General features: G+C 49.9%; 1 protein-coding gene across 1 annotated transcript in view; it reads left to right on the plus strand.

Moving 5' to 3' along the window:
• The window catches only part of SRCAP (Snf2 related CREBBP activator protein), a 44224-nt gene extending 30984 nt beyond the window's left edge, over positions 1-13240 (plus strand). Inside the window, exons 26-34 of the mRNA XM_033218160.1 lie at positions 999-1264; positions 1404-1606; positions 6341-6510; positions 6662-6858; positions 6954-7068; positions 7573-7692; positions 9272-9466; positions 9613-9696; positions 10142-13240. Coding sequence (XP_033074051.1) covers positions 999-1264; positions 1404-1606; positions 6341-6510; positions 6662-6858; positions 6954-7068; positions 7573-7692; positions 9272-9466; positions 9613-9696; positions 10142-12823 — 4032 coding nt within the window. The 3' untranslated portion in view covers positions 12824-13240. The remainder of the gene's footprint in view (positions 1-998; positions 1265-1403; positions 1607-6340; positions 6511-6661; positions 6859-6953; positions 7069-7572; positions 7693-9271; positions 9467-9612; positions 9697-10141) is intronic.
• The last annotated feature ends 228 nt before the right edge of the window (positions 13241-13468 follow it).

A 13468-nucleotide genomic window follows, 5' to 3' on the forward strand; every position in this document is an offset into this window, starting at 1 on the left:
GCTCACGCCATCCGCCTAGGCCTCCCAAAGTACTGGGATTATAGGCTTGAGCCACTGCTCCTGGCCAGATTTTCTCTTTTTGTTACTGTTGAGAGCTAGCCTCAAAAGGAACTAGCTCTTTGAGTCTATTGGTTTTTCCCTCTGCTAGGACACCTTTTTCCGTCACTTGTCACTTAGAGCACTTCAAAGCAAGAGGTGATACTTGGTATCAGTCAGGAAGGAGATTTGGAACACTCCTCTTTTCACAACTATCTCCTGGGGTCTAGTCTCTCTCATTTACTCATTTTGTTAACAGATAGATGTATTGAAAGCTTAATTGTGCTAGTTACTGGGTGATTATAGTGAGCAAGGCATAATTCATGTTGTATGGGGCCTACCGTGTAGTGGACAGATGTTAGTCAAATAATCATACAATTGTGTAACTACAAGCATAATAAGTGATACAAAGAAGTTTTACAAACTGTGAAACTGGAAGCACAAAGATGGGAAAGGATTGGGTCAAAGTCATCCAGGTCTCCTCACTGCCAGGTTGCCCATTTTCTGTCTCAGAGTGATGAGACCTGGATGTCTGGTTAGCTGTTCCCATTCCACCCCATTCCAGTCTGGCCCTTGGCAAAAACCTCGTCTGGATATGACTGGCCTCTCTGTATCCTGGTCAGTGATTTGAAGAAGGCTGTAGTCCTGGAGTTGAGTGTTACATAGGAAAATACCATAAATTGTCCATTCTGTAAACTTGTTGGAATTGTAGATCTTAATTTTGAATATTCAGTCATTCTGCTTTGGTAGCATACAAGGAAAGATCAGTTTTCTCTTGCAGAGAAGTTACTTAATATTGTGAAAAAAATAGTTCTCATTGATAACTTGGAAAACTACAAAAAGAGCATAGTGTATTTTTGGATCTCATGGTTTCTGTATATTTCTATCTGGGAAGAACAGTCAGGTTTTGATGTGGACTCTGAGGGCCCTGATTACTTTCTCTGTTTTTCTCTCACCTCCAGGACTCCCTGGAGGAAAAGCGGAAGCGGCAGCGGTCTGAACGCCTGGAACGGATTTTCCAACTTAGTGAGGCTCATGGGGCCCTGGCACCTGTGTATGGGACTGAAGTCCTGGATTTCTGTACCCTGCCCCAACCTGTTGCCAGCCCCATCGGCCCTCGTTCTCCTGGCCCCAGCCACCCCACCTTTTGGACTTATACCGAGGCTGCCCACCGGGCTGTACTGTTTCCCCAGCAGCGACTAGACCAGCTGTCAGAAATCATTGAGAGGTTGGCAGGGCTAAGTGCTAATGGGGAGTGGGTCTTGGGGCCTCAGAGTGGATGTAGTGCTTAGGGCTGGTGAAGGTGTTAACTTCTGGGGCATTTCAGAGTGCCATCTTTTACATTGTCTGCCTTCTTCCTTCCACAGGTTCATCTTTGTCATGCCTCCTGTGGAGGCACCTCCCCCTTCCCTGCATGCCTGCCACCCACCTCCTTGGCTGGCCCCACGTCAGGCAGCCTTCCAGGAGCAATTGGCCTCTGAGCTCTGGCCCCGGGCTCGTCCTTTGCACCGTATTGTGTGTAACATGCGCACCCAGTTCCCCGACTTGAGACTCATCCAGTATGATTGCGGTGAGTTTGTTGGCTAATGTGGGACCCTTGGCTTCTCTTCCTTTCTTACTAGTAAGACTGTTACATCAGAGGGATGCTGCGCTTAAGGTCTCTCGCTATTTCTGTAAAGGTTTAGATGGTGTTTTAGGTTATGCTTATGGGCAAGATAGAGAAATGTAAGCCTCATGTTAGATTCTTGACATTCATAAATTTGACTTTCTCTTTTTTCTTTCTTTTATTTTGAAACAAAGTCTTGCTCAGTTGCCCAGGCTGGAGTGTAGTGGTGCAGTTTCAGCTCACTGCAGCCTCCTAGGTTCAAGCAATTGTCTCACCTCAGCCTCCAGAATAGCTGTGATTACAGACATATGCCACCATGCCTGGCTAATTTTTGTATTTTTAGTAGATTTTAGTAAGTTTTGTATTTTGCCATGATGGCCAGGCTGATCTCGAACACCGACCTCAAGTGATCCTCCCGCCTCAGCCTCCAAAGTGCTGGAATCACAGGCATGAGCCACCATGCCAGCCATGAATTTGACTTTCATGACAGTTGAAAATGTGCTGCTAACTCATTCATTCAGTGATCATTTTGTGAACATCTGTTACATTTTGCTGATCATTTGGGATACGATAGGAAGTAAGACAGTGCAGCATAGAGTTTTCTTTTTTTCCTTTTTTTTTTTTTTTGAGACGGAGTCTCGCTCTGTCGCCCAGGCTGGAGTGCAGTGGTACAGCATAGAGTTTTCTTTTTTTCTTTTTTTTTTTTTTTTGAGACAGAGTCTCGCTCTGTCGCCCAGGCTGGAGTGCAGTGGTGCGATCTCAGCTCACTGCAAGCTCCGCCTCCCGGGTTTACGCCATTCTCCTGCCTCAGCCTCCCGAGTAGCTGGGACTACAGGCGCCTGCGATCTCGCCTGGCTAGTTTTTTTTGTTTTTTCAGTAGAGACGGGGTTTCACCGTGTAGGCCAGGATGGTCTCGATCTCCTGACCTCGTGATCCACCCGTCTCGGCCTCCCAAAGTGCTGGGATTACAGGCTTGAGCCAGCGTAGAGTTTTCATTTAGCTGTATGGGAAAAGATGTCTGGTGGTACAAGACTACACAGGAAGTAAACAGTAAATTTTGGTCTTGGAAAAGACAATGACCTTTTTGTGTTGGCTAAAATTATTTGGCGGTAACAGAAAACCAACTAACAGTCACTTAAACCACAAGAACATTTATTGTTTACTTAATGAGCCAGTCTGAGAATAGTGGTGTGGAGCTGTTTCAGCAGCTTAACGATATTTTCAGGGACTAGGACCTTTTCTTCCTTCTTTCTTTTTTTTTTTTTGAGATGGAGTCTCGCTCTGTCACCCAGGCTGGAGTGCTGTGGCTCGATCTTGGCTCACCGCAACCTCCACCTCCCAGATTCCAGCGATTCTCCCGCTTCAGCCTCTTGAGTAGCTGGGATTTCAGGCATGCACCACCACGCCCAGCTCATTTTTGTATTTTCAGTAGAGATGGGGTTTCACCATGTTGGTCAGGCTGGTCTTGATCTCCTGACCCCGTGATCTGCCTGCCTCGGCTTCCCAAAGTGCTGGGATTACAGGCTTGAGCCACTGCGCCTGGCCTTTTTTTTTTTTTTGAGACAGAGTTTTGCTCTGTTTCAAGCTATTCTCCTGCCTCAGTCTCCCGAGTAGATGGGATTACAGGTGCCCACCACCACGCCTGGGTGAGTTTTTTGTATTTTTAGTAGAGACAGGGTTTCACCATGTTGGCCAGGCTGGTCTCGAACTCCTGACCTTGTGATCCCCTTGCCTTGGCCTTCCAAAGGGCTGGGATTATAGGCATGAGCCACCGCACCCAGCCTTAAGGGACCAGGACCTTATCTTTCTACCCTGCTGTACCATCTTTAGCTTTTATCTTTTTAGTCTCATGCTTTTGTTTCTTCATGTTAGGATGGCTGCCATAACTCCAGTGTATACACCAGTCCTCTAAACAAGAAACAAGGGGTTGAGACAAAACAGTATGAGAAAGTTTTCTGGGAACAAAAGACCTCCAAGCTGGCCGGGCATGGTGGCTCAATGCCTGTAATCCCAGCACTTTGGGAGGCTGAGGCGGGTGGATCACGAGGTTAGGAGATTGAGACCATCCTATGAATGGTGAAACCCCATCTCCACTAAAAATACAAAAAATTAACCGGGTGTGGTGGCAGGCGCCTGTATTCCCAGCTACTCGGGAGGCTGAGGCGGGAGAATGGCATGAACCCGGGAGTCGGAGCTTGCAGTGAGCTGAGATGGCACCACTGCACTCCAGCCTGGGCAACAGAGCGAGACTCTGTCTCAAAAAAAGAAAAAAAAAGAAGATCTCCAAGCTGACTTTGCTTCATAACTCATTGGCTCAAACTGAGCCATATGCCCATACTTAGAGCAATCACTGACAAAGGGGAATAGCAAAAAAGGCCTCTGGCTTATTTACAACTTATTTATTTTCTGGGGTTGGGTTGGGGCCTCCTTCACCTGGGAGCAAGGAACCTCTGCCAGCTGTCCAGTGTTAATCAGGTTCTGTTACCCAAGAATGGCTGTTGGGTAAGTGACTTGTTTCTTCCACAACCCTGCACAGACATTTCTATAGTAACATGTTTCAAGATTTCTTAAATTTCCTAGAATATAAGAAAATCAGCCGGGCGCGGTGGCTCAAGCCTGTAATCCCAGCACTTTGGGAGGCCGAGACAGGCGGATCACGAGGTCAGGAGATCCAGACCATCCTGGCTAACACGGTGAAACCCCGTCTCTACTAAAAAATACAAAAAACTAGCCAGGCGAGGTGGTGGGCGCTTGTAGTCCCAGCTACTCGGGAGGCTGAGGCGGGAGAATGGCGTAAACCCGGGAGGCGGAGCTTGCAGCTGAGATCCGGCCACTGCACTTCCGCCCGGGGCGGCAGAGCGAGAAACCGTCTCAAAAAAAAAAAAAGAAAAAGAAAATCAAAATTTTTATTAATATGTGTTCAATAAATGTTTTGGTAAAAAAAGTGTTTTTGTTATAATTGAAACTATTCAAATAGATAAACTGAAAGTCTTGGTTAAAAGTGTTCAAGGCCGGGTGTGATGGCTCATACTTGTAATCCCAGCACTTGGGTAGGCTGAGGTGGGCAGATCACTTGAGGCAAATAAAGACCAGCCCAGGCAACGTGGCGAAACCCTTTCTCCTCAAAAATTGAAAAATTAGTTGGATGTAATGGTGCACACCTATAGTCCCAGCTACTCAGGTGGCTGGATTGCAGGAGCCTGGGAGGTCAAGGCTGCAGTCAGCTGTGATCATGTCACTGCACTCTAGCCTGGGCGACAGGATGAGACCCTGTCTCAAAAATAAAATAAGGCTGGGTCCGGTGGCTGATGTCTATAATCCCAGCACTTTGAGCGGCCAAGGTGGGCAGATGAGTTGAGCTCACGAGTTGGAGACCAACCTGGGCAATATGGCAAAACCCTGTCTCTACAAAAAATACAAAAATTAGCCAGGCATGGTGGCACACACCTGTAGTCCAAGCTACTTGGAAGGCTGAGGCAGGAGGATGGCTTGAGCCCGGGAGCCAGAGGTTCAGTGAGCTGAGATAGCGCACCACTGCACTCCTGCCTGGGTGATAGAGCCAGACCTTGTCTCAAAAAATGAAATAATAAAGTAAGTGTTCAGGCTGGGCATGGTGGCTCAGGCCTATAATCCCAGCACTTTGGGAGGCTGAGGCGGGAGGATCACCTGAGGTTGGGAGTTCGAGACCAGCCTGACCAACATGGAGAAACCCTGTCTGTACTAAAAATACAAAATTACCCAGGCGTGGTGGCACATGCCTGTAATCCCAGCTACTCAGGAGGCTGAGGCAGGATAATTGCTTTAACCCAGGAGGTGTAGATTGCCGTGAGCTGAGATCGCACCATTGCACTCCAGCCTGGGCAACAAGAGCAAAACTCTGTCTCAAAAAGAAAAAAAAAAAAAGTTCAAACTGAGTTACCAGAAATGTTGAAGTTGTTTCTGTGTTTGATGGAAGGTTGAACTAGATAACTTTCTAAGAGCCTTTATGGTTCTGACTGTGACCTTAAATCCCTGTCTGTAAGCTGTGACAATGGATTTGTTGACATCTATCCTGTGAATCTGTTCTGGATTTCAGGTAGTATGACTGTTGTAATACTTAAGAATCTCTTGCTCATGAAGCATTGAGGATTCTGTTTTTCCCTCGATGTTATGTATTCATCTACTCTTTTAGTTAGACTCAAAGAAGTTAGATTCTAGGCCGGAGCAGACCAAAGAGATGAAGTCCTTAAAGGAAGAACTTGTATGGTGTTAAATATAGATATGTATTTTTTGTGACAGGGTCTTGCTTTGTCGCCCAGGCTGAAGTGCAGTAGTGGCATCTCAGCTCACTGCAACCTCTGCTTCCTGGGTTCAAGCCTGAGTTCTCATGCCTCAGCCTCCTGAGTAGCTGGGATTACAGGCGCCTGCCACCACGCCTAGCTAATTTTTTATATTTTTAGTAGACACAGGGTCTCATGTTGGCCAGGCTGGTCTCGAACTCCTGACTTAAAGTGATCCACCTGCCTCGGCTTCTCAGAATGCAGGGATTACAAGCATGAGCCACCATGTCCTGCTGTAATTAAACATTTTTGATCCGCTAGGCTAATTGAAACTTTGGCGTAAAGCATTGATTACCTTTTAACCCCAGCCTTACATTGCTAAGCATTCTACCCGTTGCAGCTTGTAGCTAGCTCCCTGTATCCCTTAATATCTTTTCAGGAAAATTGCAGACGTTGGCAGTGCTGTTGCGGCAGCTCAAGGCAGAGGGCCACCGAGTGCTCATCTTCACCCAGATGACCCGAATGCTGGATGTATTGGAGCAGTTTCTCACCTACCATGGCCATCTCTACCTGCGCCTGGATGGGTCTACTAGAGTTGAACAGAGACAGGTAACCCAGGTTTCTGCAACCCTTAGAGGCTCACCTCCACTTCTCTCTCCTTTTCCCAGGATTTGGGCTTCCAGAGGGGGTGCCACTAAGCCTTAGACCTGTTTCGGGGGATAAGTCTCCCAGTATCATCTTTTTTTCCCTTTCCTTCTAGGCCTTGATGGAACGGTTCAATGCAGACAAACGCATATTCTGCTTCATCCTTTCAACTCGGAGTGGGGGTGTGGGCGTGAACCTGACAGGAGCAGACACTGTTGTTTTTTATGACAGCGACTGGAATCCCACCATGGATGCTCAGGCCCAGGACCGCTGTCACCGAATTGGCCAGACCCGGGATGTTCACATATATAGGTATTGCCTAGTCTTCCCTCACCTTACTTCCCCTTTACTGATGGGATTTCCTGGATATATTTGGCTGCTTACCTATGGCCTTCATCACCCCCTAGGCTTATCAGTGAACGGACAGTGGAGGAGAACATCCTAAAAAAGGCAAATCAGAAGAGAATGTTGGGAGACATGGCCATTGAGGGAGGCAACTTCACCACAGCCTATTTTAAACAGGTACTAAGTAAGATCTTTTAGCCTATGCAGGAGAAAACTGCTGTGCCTTTAGGAATTCCTCCTGTTTATTAAAAAAGACTGCTTTGCACTTTGGGAGGCTGAGGCAGGTGGATCACTTGAGGCCAGGAGTTCGAGACCAGGCTGGCCAACATTATGAAACCCTGTCTCTACTAAAAATACAAAAATTAGCCAGGCGCGATGGTGGGTGCCTGTAATCCCAGCTGCTTGAAAGACTGAGGCAGGAGAATCACTTGAACCTGAGAGGCGGAGGTTGCAGTGAGCTGAGATGGCGCCATTGCACTTGAGCCTGGGTGACGAGAGCAAAAGTGTCTCAAAAAAGAAAAAACCAAAAGGACTACTTTGGCCTTCACAGACCTGTGTCTTCAGCCAATGGCACCCCTGATAGTTCCAAGAACCATCAGCCTTACAACTTAGAGCCTTACAGCTTAGACCTAAGACTAGCATTCTGTTGATTCTGACACTTCTCTCTGTTCTATCCGATAGCAGACCATCCGAGAGCTGTTTGATATGCCCCTGGAGGAACCTTCTAGCTCATCTGTGCCCTCTGCCCCTGAAGAGGAAGAAGAGACTGTGGCCAGCAAGCAGACTCATATTCTGGAGCAGGTGAAAAAAGAGTGGGCAGTTCCTAAAGTTGAGCTAATTCTTTTTTTTTTTTTTTGAGACGGAGTCTCGCTCTGTCGCCCAGGCTAGAGTGCAGTGGCCGGATCTCAGCTCACTGCAAGCTCCGCCTCCCGGGTTCCCGCCATTCTCCTGTCTCAGCCTCCCGAGTAGCTGGGACTACAGGCGCCCGCCACCTCGCCCGGCTAGTTTTTTGTATTTTTTATTAGAGACGGGGTTTCACCGTGTTAGCCAGGATGGTCTCGATCTCCTGACCTCGTGATCCGCCCGTCTCGGCCTCCCAAAGTGCTGGGATTACAGGCTTGAGCCACTGCGCCCAGCCAAGTTGAGCTAATTCTTAACAGCATATCTTGTCCTTTGTTAGTCTGTTGAACTTGTTCAGGGGAAAGAGACGTTTTTTCTGCTTCCCAGATTACAGTCAGCCTTTGATAGTTGTAAGCACATTGCTTATTGATTCACATGATTTAGTAGGAAAAAAGACAGGATTTTCAAGTCCTTAGTTTTAAGTTTGAATTCCAGTAATGCTTCTTAATTGTGTTAAGACAAGTTACAATCCTCACTCTTTTGAACCTCACTTCCTATTAAAAGTAATGTGGGCAGGGCATGGTGGGTGGCTCACACCTGTAATCCCAGCACTTTGGGAGGCTGAGGCTCCCAACTGGAAAGCTTTGAAAACACACAAATGCTCAGACCCAGCACCCCAAAATTATGATAGATTTTGAGAGGGGGCCAAGGAATAAATCTTTTAAAAACCTTTCCAAATGTGATTTTATTATGTATAAGTGTTTGAAACAGCGTTTTACATTAAGTACAAAGCATTAAGTACAAAGCATATCTACCTCACCATTTAATCCTCAAAATTATTTCCTTTTCATTAGCATTTCCACTTAAGAGAAGTATTTAGGTTGATGCAAAAATAATTGCAGTTTTTGAAATTATATTACTTTTTTTGGAGATGGAGTCTCACTCTTTCGCCCAGGCTGGAGTGCAGTGACGCGATCTCGGCTCACTACAACCTCTACCTCCCAGGTTCAAGCGATTCTCCTGCCTCAGCCTCCTGTGTAGCTAGGATTACAGGCATGTGCCACCATGTCCAGCTAATTTTTGTATTTTTAGTAGAGATGGGGTTTCACCACGTTGGTCAGGCTGGTCTTGAACTCCTGACCTCATGATCTGCCTGCTTTGGCCTCCCAAAGTACTGGAATTACAGGAGTGAGCCACCGTGCCCAGGTGAATTGTGCATTTCTATTCACATCTTTCTGTGATGGCTTTTTTTTTTTTTTTTTTTTTTTTTGACAGCTGAGGCTGGCTTTAAAGGAAGGGAGATAGAGGGAGCAATCTCTAAAATACTCATTTTTCCCTAGTGGGTGTCCTGGTAAAATCCGTTCCATCCTTTGTAGACCACTGAGTTGTTGTGGTAACTCTGGAGGCCTAGGAGGTTGTTGAGTTCTATTGCAAACCTAGTTTGGTGTATGCTTGGTCTTAAGTTTTTGCCTGAATCAAATCACATGATGTAAAGTACTTGTAGTCTCATGTTTTCGTTTCCTTTTATACACCCTGGTAGGCATTGTGTCGGGCAGAAGATGAAGAGGATATCCGTGCAGCCACCCAGGCCAAGGCTGAACAGGTGGCTGAGCTTGCAGAATTTAATGAGAACGATGGATTTCCTGCTTGTGAGGGAGAGGAGGCTGGCCGGCCTGGGGCTGAGGATGAGGAGATGTCCCGGGCTGAGCAGGAAATTGCTGCCCTCGTAGAACAGGTCAGTGTTGGACCCACTAGTTCTTGACTTTACTGCTTCCCCTGGGCTTGTGACCCTCCTTCTGTCTTCCCTGGTGGGAATAAATAAGGGTGGTGGGTCCCTGGGTACCAGGTTCCTACGTTTATCATCACTGCTCCTCCTTGCAGCTGACCCCCATTGAGCGTTATGCCATGAAATTCCTGGAGGCCTCACTGGAGGAGGTGAGCCGAGAGGAGCTCAAACAGGCAGAAGTGAGTATTTCCAGGGATGGGGCTGGCAGTTGGAAGCTGCTGATTTCTTTTTCTTTTTTTTCTTCTTTTTTTTTTTTTTTTTTTTTTGAGACAAAGTTTCACTCTGTCGTCCAGGCTGGAGTGTAAGTGGTACAATCTCGGGTCACTGCAATCTTCGCCTCCCGGGTTCAAGCAGTTCTCCTGCCTCAGCCTCGCGAGAAGCTGGGATTACAAGCGTGTGCCACCATACCTGGCTAATTTTTGTATTTTTAGTAGAGACGGGGTTTCACCATGTTGGCCAGGCTGGTCTTGAACTCCTGACCTCAGGTGATCCGCTGGCCTCAGCCTCCCCAAGTGCTGGAATTACAGGCATGAGCCACTGCGCCTGGCCTGGAAGCTGCTAATTTCTACTCACTCTCTACTCTGTTTGCCTCCTCCTGACCACTTGTGGGCCCTGTTGTTGTAGGAGCAAGTGGAAGCTGCCCGCAAAGACCTGGACCAAGCCAAGGAGGAGGTGTTCCGCCTACCCCAAGAGGAGGAGGAGGGGCCGGGGGCTGGGGATGAGAGTTCCTGTGGGACTGGTGGAGGCACCCACCGGCGCAGTAAAAAGGCCAAGGCCCCTGAGAGGCCGGGGACTCGTGTCAGTGAGCGTCTTCGTGGAGCCCGGGCTGAGACTCAAGGGGCAAACCACACTCCTGTCATATCCGCCCATCAAACTCGCAGCACCACCACACCACCCCGCTGCAGTCCTGCCAGGGAGCGAGTTTCCAGGCCAGCACCTAGGCCTCGACCCACTCCAGCTTCAGCTCCAGTTGCAATTCCTGCCCTTGTTCCTGTCCCAGTCTCTGCCCCGGTACCCATTTCAACCCCAAATCCAATAACCATTGTCCCTGTCCATATATTGCCTTCTCCTCCCCCTCCTTCACAGATTCCTCCTTGTTCTCCTGCCTGCACCCCTCCTCCCGCCTGTACCCCTCCACCAGCTCATACACCGCCTCCAGCCCAAACCTGTCTTTTAACTCCTTCCTCTCCTCTCTTGCTTGGTCCACCTTCTGTGCCCATTTCTCCCCCAGTCACCAACCTCCCCTTGGGCTTGAGGCCTGAGGCAGAACTGTGTGCCCAGGCATTGGCATCTCCAGAGTCCCTGGAGCTGGCTTCTGTGGCCAGTTCAGAAACCTCCTCACTTACTCTTGTGCCCCCTAAAGATCTGTTGCCAGTTGCTGTGGAGATCCTGCCTGTGTCAGAGAAGAAGCTTTCTCTCACCCCTTCTGCACCCAGCCCGACCTTGGAGGCTGGCAGTGTCCCTAACGGTCAAGAACAGGAGGCACCAGATTCTGCTGAGGGCACCACCCTTACAGTGCAGCTTGAAGGTGAGGAGTTGCCCCTGTGTGTGAGTAAGAGCAATGGCCTGGAGCTCCCACCCTCAGCAGCATCTGATGAGCCACTTCAGGAGCCATTGGAAGCTGACAGGACCTCGGAAGAGCTGGCAGAGGCCCAGACCCCAACCTCCAGCCCAGAGAAGCCACAGGAGCTTGTTACACCTGAGGTTGCAGCTCCATCCACCTCATCTTCAGCCACTTCCTCTCCTGAGGGTCCTTCACCTGCCCGACCTCCTCGGCGTCGCACCAGTGCTGATGTGGAAATTAGGGGTCAAGGGACTGGTCGGCCAGGACAACCACCAGGCCCCAAAGTGCTTCGAAAGCTGCCAGGACGGCTAGTAACTGTGGTAGAGGAAAAGGAACTGGTGCGGCGGCGGCGGCAGCAGCGGGGAGCTGCCAGCACCCTAGTGCCTGGGGTCTCTGAGACTAGCACCAGCCCAGGAAGCCCGTCTGTCCGCAGCATGTCAGGGCCAGAATCCTCCCCTCCCATTGGTGGGCCTTGTGAAGCCGCTCCTTCATCCTCACTGCCCACTCCTCCCCAGCAGCCCTTCATTGCTCGCCGTCACATTGAGCTGGGGGTGACTGGTGGTGGCAGCCCAGAGAATGGAGACGGAGCACTGCTTGCCATCACCCCACCTGCTGTGAAACGTCGGAGGGGGAGGCCCCCCAAGAAGAACAGGTCTCCAGCAGATGCTGGGAGAAGTGTGGATGAGGCACCCTCATCCACCTTGAAGGGAAAAGCCAACGGGGCTGACCCAGTCCCTAGGCCTGAGACCCTAATTGTTGCAGAGCCTGTCCTGGAGCCACAGTTTGTTCCTGGGCCCCAGCCTCTTGGACCCCAGCCACTTCACAGACCCAATCCTATCCTGTCACCTGTGGAGAAAAGAAGGCGAGGGCGACCCCCTAAGGCACGAGATTTGCCCATCCCTGGGACCATTTCCTCTCCAGGGGATGGCAACTCCGAAAGTCGGACACAGCCACCCCCACACCCATCACCCCTAACCCCACTCCCACCACTGCTAGCTTGTCCCACTGCTACTGTTGCCAACACTGTCACCACTGTCACCATTTCAGCGTCCCCACCCAAACGGAAGAGGGGCCGACCTCCCAAGAATCCTCCATCACCTCGGCCCAGCCAGCTCCCTGTGTTGGACCGTGACAGCACTTCTGTTCTCGAGAGCTGTGGACTGGGGAGGCGACGGCAACCCCAGGGCCAAGGGGAGAGTGAGGGTAGTTCCTCTGATGAGGATGGAAGCCGCCCCCTCACCCGCCTGGCCCGCCTTCGGCTTGAAGCAGAAGGAATGCGAGGACGGAAGAGTGGAGGGTCCATGGTGGTGGCTGTAATTCAGGATGACCTGGACTTAGCAGATAGTGGGCCAGGCGGGTTGGAATTGACACCTCCTGTGGTCTCATTAGCCCCAAAACTGCGTTCGACCCGGCTGCGTCCAGGGTCTCTAGTCCCCCCACTAGAGACTGAGAAGGTGCCTCGCAAACGAGCAGGGGCCCCAGTTGGTGGGGGTCCTGGGCTGGCAAAGAGGGGCCGCCTACAGCCCCCAAGTCCCCTGGGGCCTGAGGGTTCAGTAGAGGAGTCCGAGGCTGAAGCCTCAGGTGAGGAGGAGGAAGGGGATGGGACCCCACGCCGACGTCCTGGTCCCCGCCGGCTTGTTGGGACCACCAACCAAGGGGACCAGCGCATCTTGCGCAGCAGTGCCCCTCCCTCCCTGGCTGGCCCTACTGTTAGTTACAGAGGCCGCAAGGCCAAGACGTGAGTGGGCTGCCCCTCCACATAGGCTTTCCACCGTGGCCGCTCCCTCTGTGACCAGGCCTGACTCTGTTAACCACTACTTGAAGTCTTGAGGGGGAAAGCCTCCAGGGAGACATAGGGGCCTTCTCCCTTCTTCCCACCAAAGTAGGGGGTAGGCAACTGGTTGTCATGGAAATGGGGATCATCACAGTTCCCCTCCCCTTCACCCCACGTGGCTGGGCAGTGTTAAGGGTGGCAAGATAGTCTCTGTCCCCACCCCCTTGTACTTGATTCCCGAGCTGTCTTTCACAGCCCCCCACCCTTAGGTGAAAGGGGAGGGGCTTCTCTACAATGAGGTTTTTTTCTTTTTTTTTTTTTTCTTTTTTCTTTTTTTTTTTTTTTTTTAAGAAGAAAAATAATAAACTTAGTTTCTGTACGAGCATCCGCGTAAGGAGGCTTCTGATTTTCTGGTCTGGTGGAGGGTTGGGTGGGAACTTGGGCATCGTTTTTCTCCTCCCTCTTGCTCTTGCAAAGATCCTAGTACCTGATCTTTAGCCTAGGACTGTATATTCCAAGTAGAAACCTACCCAAGAAGAGGGAAGATTGGTGAATTTGATGTGGTAGGGTGCCTTTCCCTAGTCAGTTTGAAGTCACAGACATCCTTCTCCTC

Source organism: Trachypithecus francoisi, unplaced genomic scaffold (assembly GCF_009764315.1).
Source record: "Trachypithecus francoisi isolate TF-2019V2 unplaced genomic scaffold, Tfra_2.0 Lachesis_group10, whole genome shotgun sequence".
NCBI classification, from domain to species: domain Eukaryota; kingdom Metazoa; phylum Chordata; class Mammalia; order Primates; family Cercopithecidae; genus Trachypithecus; species Trachypithecus francoisi.